Source organism: Thunnus maccoyii, chromosome 4 (genome assembly GCF_910596095.1).
Source record: "Thunnus maccoyii chromosome 4, fThuMac1.1, whole genome shotgun sequence".
Taxonomy (NCBI): domain Eukaryota; kingdom Metazoa; phylum Chordata; class Actinopteri; order Scombriformes; family Scombridae; genus Thunnus; species Thunnus maccoyii.
Genome location: NC_056536.1, coordinates 12,917,787 through 12,941,075, shown reverse-complemented (window position 1 = coordinate 12,941,075; position 23,289 = coordinate 12,917,787). Strand labels below are relative to the sequence as shown.

Sequence of the window (23,289 nt, the reverse complement as noted above, 5' to 3'; positions counted from 1 at the left end):
CTAAACATTGTTCAACCATAAAAAATACTTTTGACCAATCTTACATTTCTTACTGCCAGCTATGATCATTTTGAAACACAACAGTCCACAAATAGTACTTGTTATGGCTCTGTTTGCAGTCTGACTCTGTGTCTCTAGCTGCCATTCTCCACCAGTCGACCAGAGACCCTCAGCTTTATCCCTGTGGTGTTAAGTCTGGACTGAGTGGAAGATTGACAGATAAGATAGTATTGTGTTGAAGGATCCCTTGAGATATTACTGCTTATTGTAGTTAACCTTTGTCCTGACATTTAAGTTTGTATACATGTGAGCATACAGAGCTGTTTTGTTTTACTACCTGAGAATGTGTTTTGGGCTGGTTTCTCTGTACTTCCAGGTTTGGTGCTTTTCATGTAGTTCTCACTCTAAGTGGTGAATCGGTTTTTGGGTTGTGGAAGAGATCTATGTTTTGGACTCCAGGAGTTTGCATGTCCTAGTTTATCTTGCAGCCCATTTATCTCTGTACAGTAGCACAGTGCATTTTGTTTGCATTTGGCCTGCTGGCATTTGCGACTTTCTTGAGCTTAATTGTGTGTTCTCAGTTTTTGTTTTCTGTTTGCTCTGTTTTCCTCCTGTGTTCCTGCACTCCTCCCCGGCCCGTTTTTCCTTGCACACCTGCCCTGCATCATGTTCGTCAGCCCTGCTCTGCCCCTGTGTCTTCCCACCTGTTCCTTGTTGTCTGATTAGTTCAGTTTGTATTTAAGTCCAGGTTTTCAGTTCAGTCTTGTTGGATCATTTGTTTGGTTTAGTTGCCTGCCTGCACTCCTGTTTGCTGTTCCTGTGTTAGTCAATAAATATATTCTTCAGTTCCTTGTGCCTACTGAGTCTCTGCATTTGGGTCCACCTGCTCCATAATTCATGACAGTACTGCAATGATGTTTATTATTTTATTCAAATGTAAGAGAATATGATAATAATAATATACACTTAATATGTACAAACTATTGATGTTGTTGTTGCATATTTAGATACTTACAAATAACAAATGCACAGCTAAACGCTTTCAAAGGTACAGAGGGAATTTTCCTTTCACATTAACATCAACAGCACATGAGCATTCACATTTCTATAAAACAAAGTAAAACACAGTGTAAAGAAATCAGACAGTAAAGGTAACATGGAGCAAAGAGCAAAGAAGAAGTACAGTAAGTAGTTTCTGGTGCTGATGTGAATCCAGATCAAAATACAGGATTAGTTTAAGTATTTCTTAACATTGTGAAATAAGGGATTTTTGATCAGTATCACAGTTTTCTCATGAATTACTGCATGTTCTTAATCAAATGAAAATCTGGCACATCACAATCTATCACTGTATGTTTTGATGCAAATCCAGACACAGATGAAAAATTCATGAACCTTTTTCTTATTAAAACAGCTTTTATCAGTAAAGACTGGTACACTGCTACAGTGTGTGTGAGGAAAAAGGACTGTTTCTTTCTCACATGGTGAAAAGCAGATGACCACTGAAGGTGCTGTGGTGATTTACATTGTCAAATATCCTTGTGTTAGCCCACTGATGCAAAAACACAACATCTTTGACCTCTAGAAGCAGTGTGACGCCATTGGCAGAACTCCCATAATGGGATGTCTGATGCTCATATGCAGTAAAGATTTGCTCTCCATTCTTGACCAACACAGCACCTGAAGGATGTGAAGCATGTCCATGTGCACCTATGTAGAACTCGAAGTGGTAGGCTCCTCTGACTGGTGCAATGAAAAACCCTGTGGGACATTTTTTTGTCATTTGATCTAAATGGAGAATTGACTATTGTAATGAAAAGTCAAAGTGATTGTTAAAATGTGTGAATTCAAGTACCTGTGTTTGGGCTGTAGGCGTCTCCAATGTTTGTGACGACGTGTCTGAAGACCAGAGGAGTGTTTGTGTTAAACGGTCCGACTGTTACTTCGCCTGAAGCCAACAGAGAGGCTGAGAAAGCCACCTTGGCTGAGAGTGAGAGAAACATACTTTTAAAGTGGCAGATGTTACAGTAATATGATGGTTAATAACTGTAAATCCAGTTTAAATCCAGTTTGTAAATCCACTCATAAAAACACATCGTTATTCTGTGTATTATTCTACTACTGACCATTCTAGGAAGGGTTTTACATGATCTAAATACGATTACAACAAAACTCTACATATTAAATTAGTTTAGAGTCTTACCTTTTCCATCTCTCTTTAGAGTCTCCACCTGGTTTTCTGTGACATTTGTTCTGGCTTGAATGGTGATCAGTTCAGCTGTATGTGCTGAAATTAAATCAATCCAAAAAAAAAAAAAAAGCGGGAATGTGAAATAAACCATTATGAAAACAATCTTTGACAGTTAAAAGTATTTCATCATCATTGTTTTCATTAAGGTTTGATTCATCCACTGAAATCTGGATATTTTTTGAATAAAATACTGTCCAGAAAAATTAAGTTACATGTCATTAAAATCCCTTGTAAATACATTTAGAAAAACTGTCTTTCAGTGACCTTATTGTTTCTCATTTGTAATCTTGACTTGAATCTTGTTCAATATACACTCACTGGCCACTTTATTAGGTACACCTGTGCAATCTAATACAAATCAATACAACAGCTCTGCCATAAATTCTACTTTCATGAAGTTTATACATTTTTCAGATTTTGTTGACATTGTCAGAAAGGTGATAATTCTACTTTATGTTCATTATTGAGGTTGTGGTGGATGGTGGTGTAATGGAGTACTTTATATTGAAAGGTGCTCCTTAAATTCCCTCCCCACCCATATGTGTTAATGGGGTGGACAGAATATAGAGTGTATATTTCCAGTGCCAATAAATTATCGGTCATGTCATCAAGATTTCCACACAATACCTTCTTGCTTTTGCTTCAGCTTGTCCACCTCAGTCTTCTGTGTCTCCAGTTCTCTCAGTTCTGCTGCATGTGCTGAAATTAAATACGTCAAAAAAGTGGAAATGTGAAATAAACCATTATGAAAACAATATTTGACATTTAAAAGTATTTCATCATCACTGTTTTCATCAAGGTTTGATATATCTATTGAAAACCAGGACATTGTTCAAATTAACTACTTAATACAGTCCAGAAGAATCGAGTTATATGCATCATCCAAATACCTTGTAAATACATTTAGGAAACTGTCTTTCAGTGACCTTATTGTTTCTATTTGTAATCTTGACATAGAATTATTTGTCATTGCTCAATATACAGTATATTTCCAGTGCCATGATGACTTAATATCTTTATACCTTGTAGCTGTGCCTTCAGCTTCAGTAGTTATCAGTAATTTAAAGTATTTCTGAATAATTTTAAGCAGAAATGATCAGTCATGATGATTTACACACCTTGTAGCTGTTGCTTCAAGTTATCTACCTCAGCCTTTTGTGTCTCCAGTTCTCTTAGCTTAGCTGCCTGTGCTAAAAAAGGGGGAAAAAATGATATAAGACATATTCTGTGCAAACAATATTTCAGTCTTGTCTGTCACTCCCTGACATACTATTGTACCTTCATTATCTCTCTGTAAGTGCCTGATCTCCACCCTCTGTTCAGCCAACAAGCCGCTCATCTCTCTCAGCACAGCATGAATGTCTTGTGGACAGGTCAGTGGGTGATGAGAGGCATTTGCTGGTTCCCATCCCTGGGATTCAGTCTGCTTTCCATGTGGGATAAATTCATTGTCAGGCTCTGCTTGAAGCTGAGTCGTGGAGAAAGAGCAGATCAGCAGCAGCAGTGGAATAAACATTGTCGTCTCCATTCTGTGACTGTCAGTCTTTGCAGTTTAACTTTGTAGTTTCTGTGTTAATCCCAGCCTTAAATAGTGTTTTACCCTGGTTAGTCATTACCAAATGTTCTTTTATCAAACGTACATGCAGGTAGATAGATAAGACTTGGAGTGCGTTATCTGGAAAACAACACTGAAAACACAACACACAAATCAAAGAAGATATATGATCAATCAGTACCTGTGCTGGTTCAAACATTATTGACATAGTCATATAGAGACCCTCTTCAAGTTGGCTGAGATAAACCAAGACTTAGCAGAAACTGAAGTTAGTTGAGTAATAAAAAGTATTTTTCCTCAATAAATAAAGCAGAATAAAGTTTTTTTAAGAGCAACAACACCAATGTTACAAAAACATTCACACTAAAAAGAAAATTACAAAAATATCAAACAGAATTCAGCGTAACCATGCTCATTTCATGTTTATAAGGAATCAAATGAGCTAAACTGCACTTCTCGTACTGTGTTCCGAGCTGATCTCAGACAAATAGTACATCAATGCAACCACTTCATAATATGTATAAGCAAGCACTGAAAGCAAAAAGCAATGTGATATATTTAAAAAGCATCATCTCTGACTTTTTTGTTGGTTGATTATATAACATCATTCACAATTTTGCACCACAACCACTTAAACAGTTTGTAACAATCTGTAGTGCTGTCTAAAGGTTAACAAGAGCCTCCACCAGAGGGGACTGATATGTTAAATTTTGATCCAGGGCAGCCAAGATGTGCAATTCTTTATCACTGAGTATTAGATAGGGTAGTATTTACACACATTCTCTATTTAGTTTTAAAAATTGGCTGAGGGACGTAGAAAGAACAAGCACAAAGAAATATTAAAGTGGATTATAGTTTAAAAAGTAGAGATCAAACTATAACTACTGTGTGCATTAACTATGGTCACTATAATCTCATTAACAAGTAAAACACAGTCAGTTCCAGTCACAGACAGTATTAATTACTCACTGTGAATAGAAAAGTGGAGGAGATCTGTTAGATGACACGCTGACAGGTTATCTGGAAAACAACACTGAAAACACAACACAAACATAAATGATCCTTAGTACCTGTAACTTTACCAAACTTCTAAAAGTGTATTTTAATATCTACTCTCAGTGGTGTGTATGTCAAGGCAAACTCACTGTATAATTTTAGGAGTTGATTAGAGTTTTCATTGTGGATTACGGATTGAAATCACCTCATGGCTGATAAAATAAAACTGACAGGTTATTAGATCAATGAACATTGAATACACCTCATATAAACAAGTCATGGAAGGAGTAGTAAGAAAAAAATTATCATCTCTACCTGCTCAAACATTAACGACACAGTCAGATATTGTGACCTTTCTCAGCTTGTGAATTGGCTGAGATGATCAAAGACCAAAAATGCAATTAAAAGAGTGCCGAGTGTGTTTTTCTCTTTGCTTCCTCAATAAATCAATCATGGTAATGAAGTCTGGCTTTTTGAAAAACAACACTGATGTCACAAAAACATCCACTAGGAGGCAGCAGCAGTCATCTGTGCAATTTATGTGATATTCACCACACTTTCATTTCTCCCATTGACATGAAACTAGTTTCTCCACAAACCAACAAGTATTAAGTCATAATGTGGGACTGTTGTGACTGTTGCAGCACAGACAGTAAAGCTGATCCTTCAATCATGTACAGTAACAGTAAAAAGTTTGAACACTTTCTCATTCAGGGGAATGAGATGGTGTGTCCAAACTTTTGACTGGTATGTATATCAGACAGCTTTTTAATGGAAATGAATGATTGAATTAAAAAATGTATCCATAATGATCAACTTGTCTTCTCTAATTACAGTGCAATTTTATATATTTAGTCTCTGATTAACATTAGAAATGTTATAACATACAGGTATATTTTCAGATGTTGGTGGAAAGAAGGAAACACAAACACAAGAAAGTTGTTGAAACCATGATGGACATTGGATAACAGCCACAATCTCTGAAGTATTTTGGTTTAGTCTCTAAATGTGATTATATTTTAACCTAAATGAACTGAAATCAACACCGAGCTGTAAGCACTGAAGTAGTGTACTCAGTATATGTTGCAGCCTGTAAGTAGCTGGTATAGCTGCAATGTTTAGTGTTAATAAACTGGGTGTAACAACAAATCCTTTCCCCAGCGTGTCACAACAATAAATTTTGAGTATTTTAATTATATCTTGGATATGTGAGGAACAAAATCACACAACCAACTTGCAATAATACAGTCCAATACAACACCAAAACAAAATACAGCTACAAAATGTTTGGGATCAACACATCAATGATAGTCAAGATTAATGGAACATTAAAACATCACAGTAATCTTTGAGGTGTTTTAGTTATTCTGCCCATCTCCTGTTTCAACAGAAACTGAACAGAAACCTTATACCTTCTTTCATTACAATTAATGTCAATACTAAACAACTCTACGCACTGAGAAGGAGGTAAAACATGGACTGAATGTATAGGTTCCTTCCAAAAATCACTCCTGGTTCATCTTCTTGTGTAAGTTCACTGACTTTATGTAGGTCTCGTCTTTTTCTCATGACCTTTTTGTCTCTATTTACAATTTGAAAAACTAAGGTAGGAGACAGTATATGATAAAATATAAATCAGCAGCAATTGCAGAAACAACACATATAACAAATGCATTAATTCATCAGGAAAGTGAGCTAGCAAAAAGATCGCTAACTAGATTCTGGCAGCTGGCTGTACTGAGAAAGTTGTACAGTGCAACATTTCTTACTGAGATCTGTTCATTTTTAACATGATTTACTTTGTGAATCTGTCAAAGTTATTTTCTATTGAACATTAATGAGTAAAGTCCATGTGCTGGATTCAAGGGATGAGGTCATCTGTTCAGTGAGACCATCATAACTTGATGTGAATAAAGAATGAGATTAGCAGTATCTCTTTATGTATCCTGTTAATTCATCCATCAAGCGTACATCAGTAGTCTTCTCATCTTTCGTTTCAGTTTAGCTAACAAGAGGTCAGCTACTGCTCCGACTCTTCTCTCCTTTTTCTTCTTCCAGTATACTCCCTCTACCTTTCTGTACCTTTATTAATCGTACCTCTTTTTTTCTCTTCTTTTCATATTTTCTTTCACCTAAACCCCCTACCCCACACCAACGTGGCATTAACTCTCCATCTGTCCCTTTCCTACATCTATCTTTCCATCCATTTACTCATCCTTACCGACCCATCCATACTGCCCTATCTCTGCCATCCCTCCATCCCTCGGTGCAGGTGTGTAGAGGAGGAGGGCTCTCTCTTGGACCTTGAGGGTCTGCCCAGCTTTCCCAAGAGCCTGGATGGGTTACTTAAAGCAGCCAATGATGAGCAACCCTTTGATGTTAAAGACATATTTAACACTTCACTAGAGTCGGAAGCATTGAAAGAGACATTGTACAGGCAGGCTAAAACCCAGGTATGTGACTGGCTTTTGGATGTCCGCTAAGAGAGGGAAGGACAGAAAAGACATGTTCTGATAAGACAGGAGGAGGGCCACAATGTGTCCTTTGGAGACAGAGATAAGGGATGAGATGGATTCTTTCATGTTTCCAGATAAATAAAATAAAAGATTTTTAATCCACTCAGCAATGCGTGAAACAACTCCCTCACTTCTTTTCCTCTCACTTAACAACTAACATTTTACCTGTAAACTGCTCTTACCTTTTCTGTGATCTTTACTCTTAAAACAGCCTAATGAAACATCATATCAAGGTATAGTTTTAAAGGATAATTCTTATGTATTATATTATAATGTTGCACTTAGCAGATTCATTGCTGAGATCTGGGAACATGGCAACATTTTTACAAGTTCAGTGGAGCAAGAAACACTAGTCATCACACAATCTTAATATTTATCTATAGAATGTAATAGAAAACAAATGTTTAAAAATATCGAACTATGCACTTTCTTCTTGTTAAAAGTCACCTGTCTTCTCCCGCAGGCTTATGCAATGATGCTGTCTCTCTCAGAGAACAACCCTTTGCACGCGCCCTCCCAGAACTCTCTGGACGCTTGGCTGAGCATGGGAGGTGGACCGTCTGAGACGAGCAGCTTTCACCCGCTCAACCACATCTAGAAGAGAGAGAGAAAGAGAGGAAGTGGGAGGAAGAGTAGGAGGAACATTAGTTTCACAAATGGATAGAAACAAGAGACACAAGTGGACATGAGTAGTGAGAAGACGTGAGGAGCAGAGAATTCAGTGTCACATACATTCATGAGTGAAAGAATGTGAGTGTGTGTGTGTGTGTGTGTGTGTGTGCGTGCGTGTGTGTGTGTGTGTGCGTGCGTGCGTGCGTGCGTGCGTGCGTGTGTGTGTGTGTGTGCGTGCGTGCGTGCGTGCGTGCGTGTGTGTGTGTGTGTGTGTGAGAGAGAGAGAGAGAGAGGAGGGAGAGATTGTCCCTAGGTGAGGGGTCTCACAAAACTCTGTCAAAGAGAAAGCACTGCTAAGCTCCTGTTGATGTGAAGGACGTGATGAATGCTTCTCAACAGCATTTAAACTTTGCATTACTCTGATCCTCCCCAAGTCCACAAGGCTCACTCCAGCACCACAGAGACCCTACGTAAGGCTCTCATAAAGACAATTAATGACTAGTATGTCACTAAAGTCTGTGTACACCGCCTGCTAAAAGCACTGCAGCATCAGCACTGCATTAGCACTGTATGTCCACAAGGTGGTGCTGTTTCACCCGGAGCAACACCAGGAACATAGTGGGCGCGTGCACTATTGTCTCCAGGTTCCCCCCACCAATCATGGGCGACACATTTACTGATCTTGTTTCAGTTCTAACTGCAGAATCAACAATAGCACCACACTAAATGTTACTTGAGGAAATGACAGTTCCAGTAGACTGTTTAAGCCGATTTTTTTGAATGATTACACGGAGAATGATGTTCAATGTTCAAATGTGCACAGTGACTGGTGATTTTAATGAGCTATCTGGGACATTAGCCATTGTAATTGGTTACCCAATGTGATCATGCTGAAAATGAATTTAAATGACACTCAAAAAAATGAGGAAAGTCTTTCTCTGCTTATTCATTTCACATCATTTGTTAATTTTATTTACTTTCTTTCCTCTTAGATACCACAGTATTGTTTCTTTGTAGGCACCGCAGTGCTAAATTATTAATATAATTATTTTAGAGAAGGACCAAAATTGTATATTGTCATATGATGTACAAAATAACCTAGATGTTCATAGCAAGAGTGGTATGTGCCAAATAACCCATAGAAAATGTTATGTTCTCTGACAATCATTTCATTTCCAAGGGGCTTGCATTTGCTGTCATAATTTTTTTTCTCTTATTATGCTCTTATATATTTGATTTCAGAAGTGTGTGTATGTATTTATTTTTGGTTGTTTTGTCATGACTGGAGGAGCGAAAATGAAGAAAAGTCATTTTATCCCTCTTTTCTTGTTGCTGAAGGAATGAACGCCTGTCAGAACGTGAGGGAGATTGTGAATCTCCGGTTCTGATGCGTCAGTGTGCCAAAATGGAAAGAACCCATGAAATTAATTGTTTTTATTTATAGTGAAAGATAGCTGTAGTTACTTTTAGATCCTATTTGGCATTGTAACGTCCTGCAGTGTTTAGTTTTTTTCTTGCTTCAGTTCAACAATTTTACCCAGAATGCTGAATGTGTCTTGTTCAAGTATTATGGGGTGGAGGGCAGATTTGGACAACTGTCACTATGAATGTCAGAAAAGGGCATTATGTTGTCACACTATTGAATCTGACTAGTTTCTACCACCTCAAGCTCCCCTTTCCCTCTGGTTTTCATTTGATACATTTAGTGTGAACAATTAATATTCTTTTAAGAATTAGTTGGTCCAAAAGTCTAAAACACACAGTCACATCTGCATGAACATCTGGTCTTTGCTGCGTTGGAGCGACAGAATCGCTGGCCAAGCAAGAAGAAAGGCAAGGACTCATGAAACCAAAAAAATAGAGTAAATAAAGTAAACCACAAATAGTATTAAAATGGACATCATAATTCTGCTGGTCGGTCCTTCTAACACATGTTAACACAAAAAATGTCTAGTTGATTCTGGATGGGGAAAAGAGAAACTCTTGATCATGAGTTTACCTTTATATTCCCTGTTTTTCTTTTGAGATCATACTGAAAACTCATTCCATATGGTCTACAAGGTAGCTGTGCCGTGGAGGGTATGAGTCATTTACTGTAGATAACTGTAGATAGCTGCAGAAGGCAGGGGGGATGAGCATTGTTGATCATTGTTGCCTTGGTCCTCCCTGCTACTGGGACTTTCAGAACTAGGCCTGATGCTGTATTTTCAAACTAGCACTTAAACCATATTATGGGTCCAAGCCATAAATTGATCAGGCTTAGGTCTCCAGAACTTAAAACACATTTTCAGACTTCTTTCACTTTCAGTAGATGAGCAGTACCTTGAGCTCGGCATGGAGAGATAAGAAAAACCTGAAACAGAAGCACTGTAATTTTTCTTCACGACAGCAGGTGGGAGTGTGATGCTTGGACATCTCATTTTTCTAAAGACAGAAGTCTCTTTTTATAATTCTACTGAATGAGATTTCATTCATGGTAAACTCATTGTTTTCCAACTCGTGGTTATAAAATGTAAAGACTTGGGTTGCTAAGTTTTGAGGTTGACTATATGTAGTAATTCATGTCATGGACTACTGTAATAAGTACGCGCTGTGTAAAGCAAATGAATTGAAGGCATTGAAGTATTCCATTTTGCCAACTTCAGAAAGTATTCTGGCAGATGGTCGCTGAAATATGTTTCAGCATAATAGAACATGGTTGCTGTTTTCCCCCCACTGTTACAGGAGAAAGTAAAAATATACATATTGTTTCTTTTTAACTGTATAGTATTTTAAAGAATGAAAAACAATGGTGCATTTGTCTGAAGAAAAAAAATCATTGAAAAATATGGGTTTAAATGGATGGTGCTTGTTTTGTTTGAATCTGAGTTGTATATCGCCTCTGTTATGTTTATTGAAAACAAACAAAAAAAAAAGATATTGTGCATGACGTGTTTAGCAGTCATAATGATGTCCATTTGTGAAATGTGTATCAAATCAAAAAATGAGAAAAAAAAGAAAAGAAAAAAATAAATCCGTAGATGCACTTATTGTACATGTGGTTAGGTTAGTAGGTTTGACTTCAAGTTTTTGACTGCCTTACAGATGTTTGGGCAGGCGGCTCTGAAAGACGTAGAAAAGACTTGTGGGAGAAGACATAATGAAAAACAATAAAGGATTGTAGAATAATATTGAACAATTCTGAAATTGCAGTTCTTTTGATGCTTGTGATTATTGAAGATGTACTTTAGAGAAATTTCATTGAAAAGATATGACTCTGATGTTAATTCTGTAGAATAGCAATGTATACCAAATGTAATCTTTCCAATGCTATGAAGAATTTATACATGAAATTGATATGCAATAAAACCTGTGTGCTTTTTAAATGAGACGTCCACTGTGTGTTTGTTAGTTACAGCAGTAAAGCAATAAACCAAGAAGAGCATCAAATGTTTCCCTCCAAATGAATAACTCATTATTTAGGGTCAGCTAGTGCTGAAACAATTAGCTCATTAACTGATCAACAAAAATTTTGATAGTTCATTAAACATTTAAGTCATTTATCAAGCTGAAATGATGAGCATTTGCTAGTTCCAGCCTCTCATATGTGAGGATTTGCTCCTTTTCTCTGTTTTATATCACAGTAAAGTTAATATATGTGGGTTTTGGACTGTTTATCAGACCAAGCAAGCTATTTGAAGAGTCACTTTCACCTCATTAAACATTACATTTATGTTCATATCCATTTTATATACTAAACAATTGATTAAAAACAGTAATCAAAGGGTTGATGTGATTATTTAACAGTTTGTGTTTCTGCAGGCTTTGCACCAGCTACGTATGTGTAAGTTTGAACGTAGTTACAATATACTATTAAAAATTAATTGCATCCATGATACTGTAATTACAATATGGCGGTAAAATACAACTACACCCTTTCTGAGCATGTGTTAAATCATTCTGTATTACCTGTTGTCATTGTTAAATGGCTAAAAAGGTGGGAGAGACTAACCAGAGAAAAGGTTTTTTGATATTTGGACTACAGTGGAAACAGATTGTCCATGACAGACTACATCTCTTTACATTTATGACACCAACATGCACACTCAGTATTATTCTGTACAGTTACTGTTTCAAATAGACAAAAACAGGAGAATTATCAAATAGTTGTTGAGATATTACAGTTTGGACCAAAGTGGAGCACCACTGACTGTCTGTTCAGGAAGTATCAATGCATGTACCAAACACATGACTCAGACACTCCTCTTATGGTTACATGCTTAACATATAAAACAACCTACCAGGCCAATTGTATTATACAGCGAAGCTTAAAAACAATAAAAGAAGCAGAAACCAACTGCACAAGCAACAATTACAAATCACAGGAAATCAATGAATGCAAATTTGATTCAAAGTATTGGGCTCTGTCTCAAAGGAACTTTATAACAGGCCACATGGTGGTGCTATATATCCAAAAGATGAATATAACAAATAATCAAAATATGTGCAACTATTGGATCCAAGTTTCTAGTTGTAAGTAGTTTGGTATAAAAAATGTGCTATTGCGCTATTGATGACATGTTTGAATATGTTGAGCACAAGTCTGCAAATAATTAGTGTGTAATCAGACTGATTAGAATGTGAATGAACAGAAAGAGAGAAATATTACAGGAAATTTATAGCTATAAAAGAGATCAAAATACAACCTCTGTGCGTATTAAATACTGTAATAAGGTCATTATAATATCATGAATGAATAAAACAGTCAGTTTAAACTACATTATATTTACTCACTCTACATAAAAAGTACAGTTTATGTTTAACTAGTGGGTCTAAACATTGTTCAATCATAAAAATACTTTTGACCAATCTTACATTTCTCACTGCCAGCTATGATCATTTTGAAACACAACAGTCCACAAATAGTACTTGTTATGGCTCTGTTTGCAGTCTGACTCTGTGTCTCTAGCTGCCATTCTCCACCAGTCGACCAGAGACCCTCAGCTTTATCCCTGTGGTGTTAAGTCTGGACTGAGTGGAAGATTGACAGATAAGATAGTATTGTATTGAAGGATCCCTTGAGATATTACTGCTTATTGTAGTTAACCTTTGTCCTGACATTTAAGTTTGTATACATGTGAGCATACAGAGCTGTTTTGTTTTACTACCTGAGAATGTGTTTTGGGCTGGTTTCTCTGTACTTCCAGGTTTGGTGCTTTTCATGTAGTTCTCACTCTAAGTGGTGAATCGGTTTTTGGGTTGTGGAAGAGATCTATGTTTTGGACTCCAGGAGTTTGCATGTCTTAGTTTATCTTGCAGCCCATTTATCTCTGTACAGTAGCACAGTGCATTTTGTTTGCATTTGGCCTGCTGGCATTTGTGACTTTCTTGAGCTTAATTGTGTGTTCTCGATTTTTGTTTTCTGTTTGCTCTGTTTTCCTCCTGTGTTCCTGCACTCCTCCCCGGCCCGTTTTTCCCTGCACACCTGCCCTGCATCATGTTCGTCAGCCCTGCCCTGCCCCTGTGTCTTCCCACCTGTTCCTTGTTGTCTGATTAGTTTAGTTTTCCACCTGCTCCACAATTCATGACAGTACTGCAATGACGTTTATTATTTTATTCAAATGCAAGAGAATATGATAATAATAATATACACTTAATATGTACAAACTATTGATGTTGTTGTTGCATATTTAGATACTTACAAATAACAAATGCACAGCTAAACACTTTCAAAGGTACAGAGGGAATTTTCCTTTCACATTAACATCAACAGCATATGAGCATTCACGTTTCTGTAGAACAAAGTAAAACACAGTGTAAAGAAATCAGACAGTAAAGGTAAGATGGAGCAAAAAGGTATTAATAAGGAAATAAGTAGTTTGTGGTGCTGATGTGAATCCAGGTGAAGATACAGGATTATTTTTATATTATTAGATTATTATTATATTATGTTTCTTAACATTGTGAAATAAGGGATTTTTGATCAGTATCACAGTTTTCTCATGAATTACTGCATGTCCTTGATCAAATGAAAAAATCTGGCACATCACAATCTATCACTGTATGTTTTGATGCAAATCCAGACACAGATGAAAAATTCATGAACCTTTTCTTATTAAAACAGCTTTTATCAGTAAAGACTGGTACACTGCTACAGTGTGTGTGAGGAAAAAGGACTGTTTCTTTCTCACATGGTGAAAAGCAGATGACCACTGAAGGTGCTGTGGTGATTTACATTGTCAAATATCCTTGTGTTAGCCCACTGACGCAAAAACACAACATCTCTGACCTCTAGAAGCAGTGTGACGCCATTGGCAGAACTCCCATAATGGGATGTCTGATGCTCATATGCAATAAAGATTTGCTCTCCATTCTTGACCAACACAGCACCTGAAGGATGTGAATCATGTCCATGTGCACCTATGTAGAACTCGAAGTGGTAGGCTCCTCTGACTGGTGCAATGAAAAACCCTGTGGGACATTTTTTTGTCATTTGATCTAAATGGAGAATTGACTGTTGTAATGAAAAGTCAAAGTGATTGTTAAAATTTGTGAATTCAAGTACCTGTGTTTGGGCTGTAGGCGTCTCCAATGTTTGTGACAACGTGTCTGAAGACCAAAGGAGTGTCTGTGTTAAACGGTCCGACTGTTACTTCGCCTGAAGCCAACAGAGAGGCTGAGAAAGCCACCTGTTTGGCTGAGAGTGAGAGAAACATACTTTTAAAGTGGCAGATGTAACAGTAATATGATGGTTAATAACTGTAAATCCAGTTTAAATCCAGTTTGTAAATCCATTCATAAAAACACATCGTTATTCTGTGTATTATTCTACTACTGACCATTCCAAGAAGGGTTTGATATGATCTAAATACGATTACAACAAAACTCTACATATTAAATTAGTTTAGTGTCTTACCTTCTCCATCTCTCTTTAGAGTCTCCACCTGGTTTTCTGTGACATTTGTTCTGGCTTGAATGGTGATCAGTTCAGCTGTATGTGCTGAAATTAAATGCATCAAAAAAAAACCCCAAAAAAACGCAGGAATGTGAAATAAACCATTATGAAAACAATCTTTGACAGTTAAAAGTATTTCATCATCATTGTTTTCATTAAGGTTTGATTCATCCACTGAAATCTGGATATTTTTTGAATAAAATACTGTCCAGAAAAATTAAGTTACACATCATTAAAATCCCTTGTAAATACATTTAGAAAAACTGTCTTTCAGTGACCTTATTGTTTCTCATTTGTAATCTTGACTTGAATCTTGTTCAATATACACTCACTGGCCACTTTATTAGGTATATCTGTGCAATCTAATACAAATCAATACAACAGCTCTGCCATAAATTCTACTTTTATGAAGTTTATACATTTTTCAGATTTTGTTGACATTGTCAGAAAGGTGATAATTCTACTTTATGTTCATTATTGAGGTTGTGGTGGGTGGTGGTGTAATGGAGTACTTTATATTGAAAGGTGGTCCTTAAATTCCCTCCCGACCCATATGTGTTAATGGGGTGGACAGAATATAGAGTGTATATTTCCAGTGCCAATAAATTATCGGTCATGTCATCAAGATTTCCACACAATACCTTCTTGCTTTTGCTTCAGCTTGTCCACCTCAGTCTTCTGCATCTCCAGTTCTCTCAGTTCTGCTGCATGTGCTGAAATTAAATACATCAAAAAAAGTGGCAATGTGAAATAAACCATTATGAAAACAATATTTGACATTTAAAAGTATTTCATCATCACTGTTTTCATCAAGGTTTGATGTATCTATTGAAAACCAGGATATTGTTCAAATTAACTACTTAATACAGTCCAGAAGAATCAAGTTATATGCATCATCCAAATACCTTGTAAATACATTTAGGAAACTGTCTTTCAGTGACCTTATTGTTTCTATTTGTAATCTTGACATAGAATTATTTGTCATTGTTCAATATACAGTATATTTCCAGTGCCATGATGACTTAATATATTTATACCTTGTAGCTGTGCCTTCAGCTTCAGTAGTTATCAGTAATTTAAAGTATTTCTGAATAATTTTAAGCAGAAATGATCAGTCATGATGATTTACACACCTTGTAGCTGTTGCTTCAAGTTATCTACCTCAGTCTTTTGTGTCTCCAGTTCTCTTAGCTTAGCTGCCTGTGCTAAAAAAGGGGGGAGAAAAATGATATAAGACATATTCTGTGCAAACAATATTTCTGTCTTGTCCGTTACTCCCTGACACACTATTGTACCTTCATTATCTCTCTGTAAGTGCCTGATCTCCACCCTCTGTTCAGCCAACAAGCCGCTCATCTCTCTCAGCACAGCATGAATGTCTTGTGGACAGGTCAGTGGGTGATGAGAGGCATTTGCTGGTTCCCCTCCCTGGGATTCAGTCTGCTTTCCATGTGGAATAAATTCATTGTCAGGCTCCGCTTGAGGCTGAGCCATGGAGAAAGAGCAGATCAGCGGCAGCAGTGGAATAAACTGACTGACTGACAGTCAGTCTGACTGTCAGTTAAACGTTGTAGTTTCTGTGTTAATCCCAGCCTTAAATAGTGTTTTACCCTGGTTAGTCATTACCAAATGTTCTTTTATCAAACGTACATGCAGGTAGATAGATAAGACTTGGAGTGCGTTATCAGGAAAACAACACTGAAAACACAACACACAAATCAAAGAAGATATATGATCAATCAGTACCTGTACTGGTTCAAACATTAATGACATAGTCATATAGAGACCTTCTTCAAGTTGGCTGAGATAAACCAAGACTTAGCTGAAACTGAAGTTAGATGAGTAATAAAAAGTATTTTTCCTTGATAAATCAAGCAGAATAAAGTCTTTTAAAGAGCAACAACACCAATGTTACAAAAACATCCACACTAAAAAGAAAATTACAAAAATATCAAAAATAATTAAACATAACCATGCTCATTTCATGTTTATAAGAAATCAAATGAGCTAAGCTGCACTTCTTGTACTGTGTTTCGAGCTGATCTCAGACAAATAGTACATCAGTGCAACCACTTCATAATATGCACAAGCAAGCACTGAAAGCTAAAAGCACTGTGATATATTTAAAAAGCATCATCTTTTGACTTTTTTGTCTTTTTTTGTTGGTTGATTATATAACATCATTCACAATTTTGCACCACAACCACTTAAATAGTTTGTAACGATCTGAAGTGCTGTCTAAAGGTTAACAAGAGCCTCCACCAGAGGGGACTGATATGTTAAATTTTGATCCAGGGCAGCCAAGATGTGCAATTCTTTATCACTGAGTATCAGAGAGGGCAGTATTTACACACATTCTCTATTTAGTTTTAAAAATTGGCTGAGGGACGTAGAAAGAACAAGCAGAAAGAAATATTATAGTGGATTATAGTTTAAAAAGTAGAGATCAAACTATAACTACTGTGTGTATTAACTATGGTCACTATAATCTCATTAACAAGTAAAACACAGTCAGTTCCAGTCACAGACAGTAATAATTACTCACTGTGGATAGAAAAGTGGAGGAGATCTGTTAGATGACACTTATTAGTTGGATCAGGTTATCTGGAAAACAACACTGAAAACACAACACAAACATAAATGATCCTTAGTACCTGTAACTTTACCAAACTTCTAAAAGTGTATTTTAATATCTACTCTCAGTGGTGTGTATGTCAAGGCAAACTCAATGTGTAATTTTAGGAGTTGATTATTTCACAAGTTTTCAGTGTGGATTATAAGAAGTTAAAATCACCTCATGGCTGATAAAATAACACTGACAGGTTGTTATGGAGATGCCAATGTCATCATAAACATTGAATACACTGTTTATACACATATAAACAAGTCATGGAAGGAGTAGTAAGAAAAAAAATATCATCTCTACCTGCTCAAACATTAACGACACAGTCAGATATTGTGACCTTTCTCAGCTTGTGAATTGGCTGAGATGATCAAAGACCAAAAATGCAATTAAAAGAGTGCCGAGTGTGTTTTTCTCTTTGCTTCCTCAATAAATCAATCATGGTAATAAAGTTTGGTTTTTTGAAAAACAAGACTAATGTCACAAAAACATCCACTAGGAGGCAGCAGCAGTCATCTGTGCAATTTATGTGATTTTCACCACACTTTCATTTCTCCCATTGACATGAAACTTGTTTCTCCCAACACCAAAAACAAGCATTGAGTCATAATGTGGGACTGTTGTGACTGTAGCACAGACAGTAAAGCTGATCCTTCAATCCTGTACAGTAACAGTCAAAAGTTTGGACACTTTCTCATTCAAGAGAATGAGATGGTGTGTCCAAACTTTTGACTGGTATGTATATCAGACAGCTTTTTAATGGAAATGATTGCTTGAATTAAAAAATGTATCCATAATGATCGACTTGTCCTCTCTAATTACAGTGCAATTTTATATATTTAGTGATTGATTAACATTAGAAATGTTAAAACATACAGGTATATTTTCAGATGCTGGTGAAAGGAAGGAAACACAAACACAAGAAAGTTGTTTAAACCATGATGGACATTGGATAACAGCCACAATCTCTGAAGTATTTTGGTTTAGTCTCTAAATGTGATTATATTTTAACCTAAATGAACTGAAATCAACACCGAGCTGTAAGCACTGAAGTAGTGTACTCAGTATATGTTGCAGCCTGTAAGTAGCTGGTATAGCTGCAAGGTTTAGTGTTAATAAACTGGATGTAACAACAAATCCTTTCCCCAGCGTGTCATGACAATATATTTTGAATATTTTAATTATATCTTGGATATGTGAGGAACAAAATCACACAACCAACTTGCAATAATACAGTCCAATACAACACCAAAACAAAATACAGCTACAAAATGTTTAGGATCAACACATCAATGATAGTCAAGATATATGGAACATTAAAACATCACAGTAATCTTTGAGGTGTTTTAGTTATTCTGCCCATCTCCTGTTTCAACAGAAACTGAACAGAAACCTTATACTTTCTTTCATTACAATTAATGTCAATACTAAACAACTCTACGCACTGAGAAGGAGGTAAAACATGGACTGAATGTATAGGTTCCTTCCAAAAATCACTCCTGGTTCATCTTCTTGTGTAAGTTCACTGACTTTATGTAGGTCTCGTCTTTTTCTCATGACCTTTTTGTCTCTATTTACAATTTGAAAAACTAGTGTAGGAGACAGTATATGATAAAATATAAATCAGCAGCAATTGCAGAAACAACACATATAACAAATGCATTAATTAATCAGGAAAGTGAGCTAGCTAAAAGATCGCTAACTAGACTCTGGCAGCTGGCTGTACTGAGAATGTTGTACAGTGCAACATTTCTTACTGAGATCTGTTCATTTTTAACATGATTTACTTTGTGAATCTGTCAAAGTTTTTTTCTATTGAACATTAATGAGTAAAGTTCATGTACTGGTTTCAAGGGATGAGGTCATCTGTTCAGTGAGACCATCATAACTTGATGTGAATAAAGAATGAGATTAGCAGTATCTCTTTATGTATCCTGTTAATTCATCCATCAAGCGTACATCAGTAGTCTTCTCATCTTTCGTTTCAGTTTAGCTAACAAGAGGTCAGCTTCTGCTCCAACTCTTCTCTCCTTTTTCCTCTTCCAGTGTACTCCCTCTACCTTTCTATACCTTTATTAATAGTACCTCTTTTTTTCTCTGGTTGGGTTACGTAAAGCAGCCAATGACGAGCAACTCTTTGATGTTAAAGACATATTTAACACTTCACTAGAGTTGGAAGCATTGAAAGAGACATTGTACGGGCAGGCTAAAACCCAGGTATGTGACTGGCTTTTGGATGTCCGCTAAGAGAGGGAAGGACAGAAAAGACATGTTCTGATAAGACAGGAGGAGGGCCACAATGTGTCCTTTGGAGACAGAGATAAGGGATGAGATGGATTCTTTCATGTTTCCAGATAAATAAAATAAAAGATTTTTAATCCACTCAGCAATGCGTGAAACAACTCCCTCACTTCTTTTCCTCTCACTTAACGACTAACATTTTACCTGTAAACTGCTCTTACCTTTTCTGTGATCTTTACTCTTAAAACAGCCTAATGAAACATCATATCAAGGTATAGTTTTAAAGGATAATTCTTATGTATTATATTATAATGTTGCACTTAGCAGATTCATTGCTGAGATCTGGGAACATGGCAACATTGTTACAAGAAGTTCAGTGGAGCAAGAAACACTAGTCATCACACAATCTTAATATTTATCTATAGAATGTAATAGAAAACGAATGTTTAAAAATATCGAACCACGCACTTTCTTCTTGTTAAAAGTCACCTGTCTTCTCCCGCAGGCTTATGCAATGATGCTGTCTCTCTCAGAGAACAACCCTTTGCACGCGCCCTCCCAGAACTCTCTGGACGCTTGGCTGAGCATGGGAGGTGGACCGTCTGAGACGAGCAGCTTTCACCCGCTCAACCACATCTAGAAGAGAGAGAGAAAGAGAGGAAGTGGGAGGAAGAGTAGGAGGAACATTAGTTTCACAAATGGATAGAAACAAGAGACACAAGTGGACATGAGTAGTGAGAAGACGTGAGGAGCAGAGAATTCAGTGTCACATACATTCATGAGTGAAAGAATGTGAGTGTGTGTGTGTGTGTGTGTGTGTGTGCGTGCGTGCGTGCGTGCGTGCGTGTGTGTGTGTGTGTGTGTGTGTGTGTGTGTGTGTGTGAGAGAGAGAGAGAGAGAGAGGAGGGAGAGATTGTCCCTAGGTGAGGGGTCTCACAAAACTCTGTCAAAGAGAAAGCACTGCTAAGCTCCTGTTGATGTGAAGGACGTGATGAATGCTTCTCAACAGCATTTAAACTTTGCATTACTCTGATCCTCCCCAAGTCCACAAGGCTCACTCCAGCACCACAGAGACCCTACGTAAGGCTCTCATAATAAAGACAATTAATGACTAGTATGTCACTAAAGTCTGTGTACACCGCCTGCTAAAAGCACTGCAGCATCAGCACTGCATTAGCACTGTATGTCCACAAGGTGGTGCTGTTTCACCCGGAGCAACACCAGGAACATAGTGGGCGCGTGCACTATTGTCTCCAGGTTCCCCCCACCAATCATGGGCGACACATTTACTGATCTTGTTTCAGTTCTAACTGCAGAATCAACAATAGCACCACACTAAATGTTACTTGAGGAAATGACAGTCCCAGTAGACTGTTTAAGCCGATTTTTTTGAATGATTACACGGAGAATGATGTTCAATGTTCAAATGTGCACAGTGACTGGTGATTTTAATGAGCTATCTGGGACATTAGCCATTGTAATTGGTTACCCAATGTGATCATGCTGAAAATGAATTTAAATGACACTCAAAAAAATGAGGAAAGTCTCTCTCTGCTTATTCATTTCACATCATTTGTTAATTTTATTTACTTTCTTTCCTCTTAGATACCACAGTATTGTTTCTTTGTAGGCACCGCAGTGCTAAATTATTAATATAATTATTTTAGAGAAGGACCAAAATTGTATGATATTGTCATATGATGTACAAAATAACCTAGATGTTCATAGCAAGAGTGGTATGTGCCAAATAACCCATAGAAAATGTTATGTTCTCTGACAATCATTTCATTTCCAAGGGGCTTGCATTTGCTGTCATAATTTTTTTTCTCTTATTATGCTCTTATATATTTGATTTCAGAAGTGTGTGTATGTATTTATTTTTGGTTGTTTTGTCATGACTGGAGGAGCGAAAATGAAGAAAAGTCATTTTATCCCTCTTTTCTTGTTGCTGAAGGAATGAACGCCTGTCAGAACGTGAGGGAGATTGTGAATCTCCGGTTCTGATGCGTCAGTGTGCCAAAATGGAAAGAACCCATGAAATTAATTGTTTTTATTTATAGTGAAAGATAGCTGTAGTTACTTTTAGATCATATTTGGCATTGTAACATCCTGCAGTGTTTAGTTTTTTTCTTGCTTCAGTTCAACAATTTTACCCAGTATGCTGAATGTGTCTTGTTCAAGTATTATGGGGTGGAGGGCAGATTTGGACAACTGTCACTATGAATGTCAGAAAAGGGCATTATGTTGTCACACTATTGAATCTGACTAGTTTCTACCACCTCAAGCTCCCCTTTCCCTCTGGTTTTCATTTGATACATTTAGTGTAAACAATTAATATTCTTTTAAGAATTAGTTGGTCCAAAAGTCTAAAATACACAGTCACATCTGCATGAACATCTGGTCTTTGCTGCGTTGGAGCGACAGAATCGCTGGCCAAGCAAGAAGGAAGGCAAGGACTCATGAAACCAAAAAAAAAAGAGTAAAGTAAACTAAACCACAAATAGTATTAAAATGGACATCATAATTCTGCTGGTCGGTCCTTCTAACACGTTAACACAAAAAAATGTCTAGTTGATTCTGGATGGGGAAAAGAGAAACTCTTGATCATGAGTTTACCTTTATATTCCCTGTTTTTCTTTTGAGATCATACTGAAAACTCATTCCATATGGTCTACAAGGTAGCTGTGCCGTGGAGGGTATGAGTCATTTACTGTAGATAACTGTAGATAGCTGCAGAAGGCAGGGGGGATGAGCATTGTTGATCATTGTTGCCTTGGTCCTCCCTGCTACTGGGACTTTCAGAACTAGGCCTGATGCTGTATTTTCAAACTAGCACTTAAACCATATTATGGGTCCAAGCCATAAATTGATCAGGCTTAGGTCTCCAGAACTTAAAACACATTTTCAGACTTCTTTCACTTTCAGTAGATGAGCAGTACCTTGAGCTCGGCATGGAGAGATAAGAAAAACCTGAAACAGAAGCACTGTAATTTTTCTTCACGACAGCAGGTGGGAGTGTGATGCTTGGACATCTCATTTTTCTAAAGACAGAAGTCTCTTTTTATAATTCTACTGAATGAGATTTCATTCATGGTAAACTCATTGTTTTCCAACTCGTGGTTATAAAATGTAAAGACTTGGGTTGCTAAGTTTTGAGGTTGACTATATGTAGTAATTCATGTCATGGACTACTGTAATAAGTACGCGCTGTGTAAAGCAAATGAATTGAAGGCATTGAAGTATTCCATTTTGCCAACTTCAGAAAGTATTCTGGCAGATGGTCGCTGAAATATGTTTCAGCATAATAGAACATGGTTGCTGTTTTCCCCCCACTGTTACAGGAGAAAGTAAAAATATACATATTGTTTCTTTTTAACTGTATAGTATTTTAAAGAATGAAAAACAATGGTGCATTTGTCTGAAGAAAAAAAATCATTGAAAAATATGGGTTTAAATGGATGGTGCTTGTTTTGTTTGAATCTGAGTTGTATATCGCCTCTGTTATGTTTATTGAAAACAAACAAAAAAAAAAGATATTGTGCATGACGTGTTTAGCAGTCA

The 23,289-nt window shown here is 36.9% G+C and overlaps 2 protein-coding genes across 8 annotated transcripts; both read right to left on the bottom strand.

Annotated features, from left to right (window-relative positions):
• Window positions 1–960: 960 nt before the first annotated feature.
• On the bottom strand, window positions 961–8,986 carry LOC121895385 (complement C1q-like protein 2). Of its 7 annotated transcripts, none has more exons than XM_042408474.1 (10): window positions 8,258–8,986; window positions 7,766–7,912; window positions 4,952–7,135; window positions 4,776–4,839; window positions 3,530–3,939; window positions 3,370–3,441; window positions 2,879–2,950; window positions 2,204–2,287; window positions 1,856–1,984; window positions 961–1,761 (listed from the first exon to the last, which is right to left on the bottom strand). In XM_042408474.1, exons 5-10 carry the CDS (start codon window positions 3,777–3,779, stop codon window positions 1,478–1,480), a joined length of 891 nt encoding a protein of 296 aa, XP_042264408.1. In that variant the 5' UTR covers window positions 3,780–3,939; window positions 4,776–4,839; window positions 4,952–7,135; window positions 7,766–7,912; window positions 8,258–8,986; the 3' UTR covers window positions 961–1,477. The 7 variants fall into 7 exon arrangements, with proteins under 7 accessions (XP_042264408.1, XP_042264409.1, XP_042264406.1 ...); XM_042408475.1 differs by lacking the exon at window positions 8,258–8,986 and having other exon boundaries at window positions 3,530–3,719; window positions 3,892–3,939; window positions 7,766–8,089; XM_042408472.1 differs by lacking the exon at window positions 8,258–8,986 and having other exon boundaries at window positions 7,766–8,089.
• Window positions 8,987–14,022: 5,036 nt separating this feature from the next.
• Window positions 14,023–16,276, bottom strand: LOC121895390 (complement C1q-like protein 2). Its single transcript, XM_042408483.1, has 6 exons — window positions 16,160–16,276; window positions 15,998–16,069; window positions 15,506–15,577; window positions 14,826–14,909; window positions 14,475–14,606; window positions 14,023–14,380 (listed from the first exon to the last, which is right to left on the bottom strand). The coding sequence occupies exons 1-6, from the start codon at window positions 16,218–16,220 to the stop codon at window positions 14,097–14,099; spliced, it is 705 nt and encodes a 234-aa protein (XP_042264417.1). The 5' UTR covers window positions 16,221–16,276; the 3' UTR covers window positions 14,023–14,096.
• Between the last annotated feature and the right edge of the window lie 7,013 nt (window positions 16,277–23,289).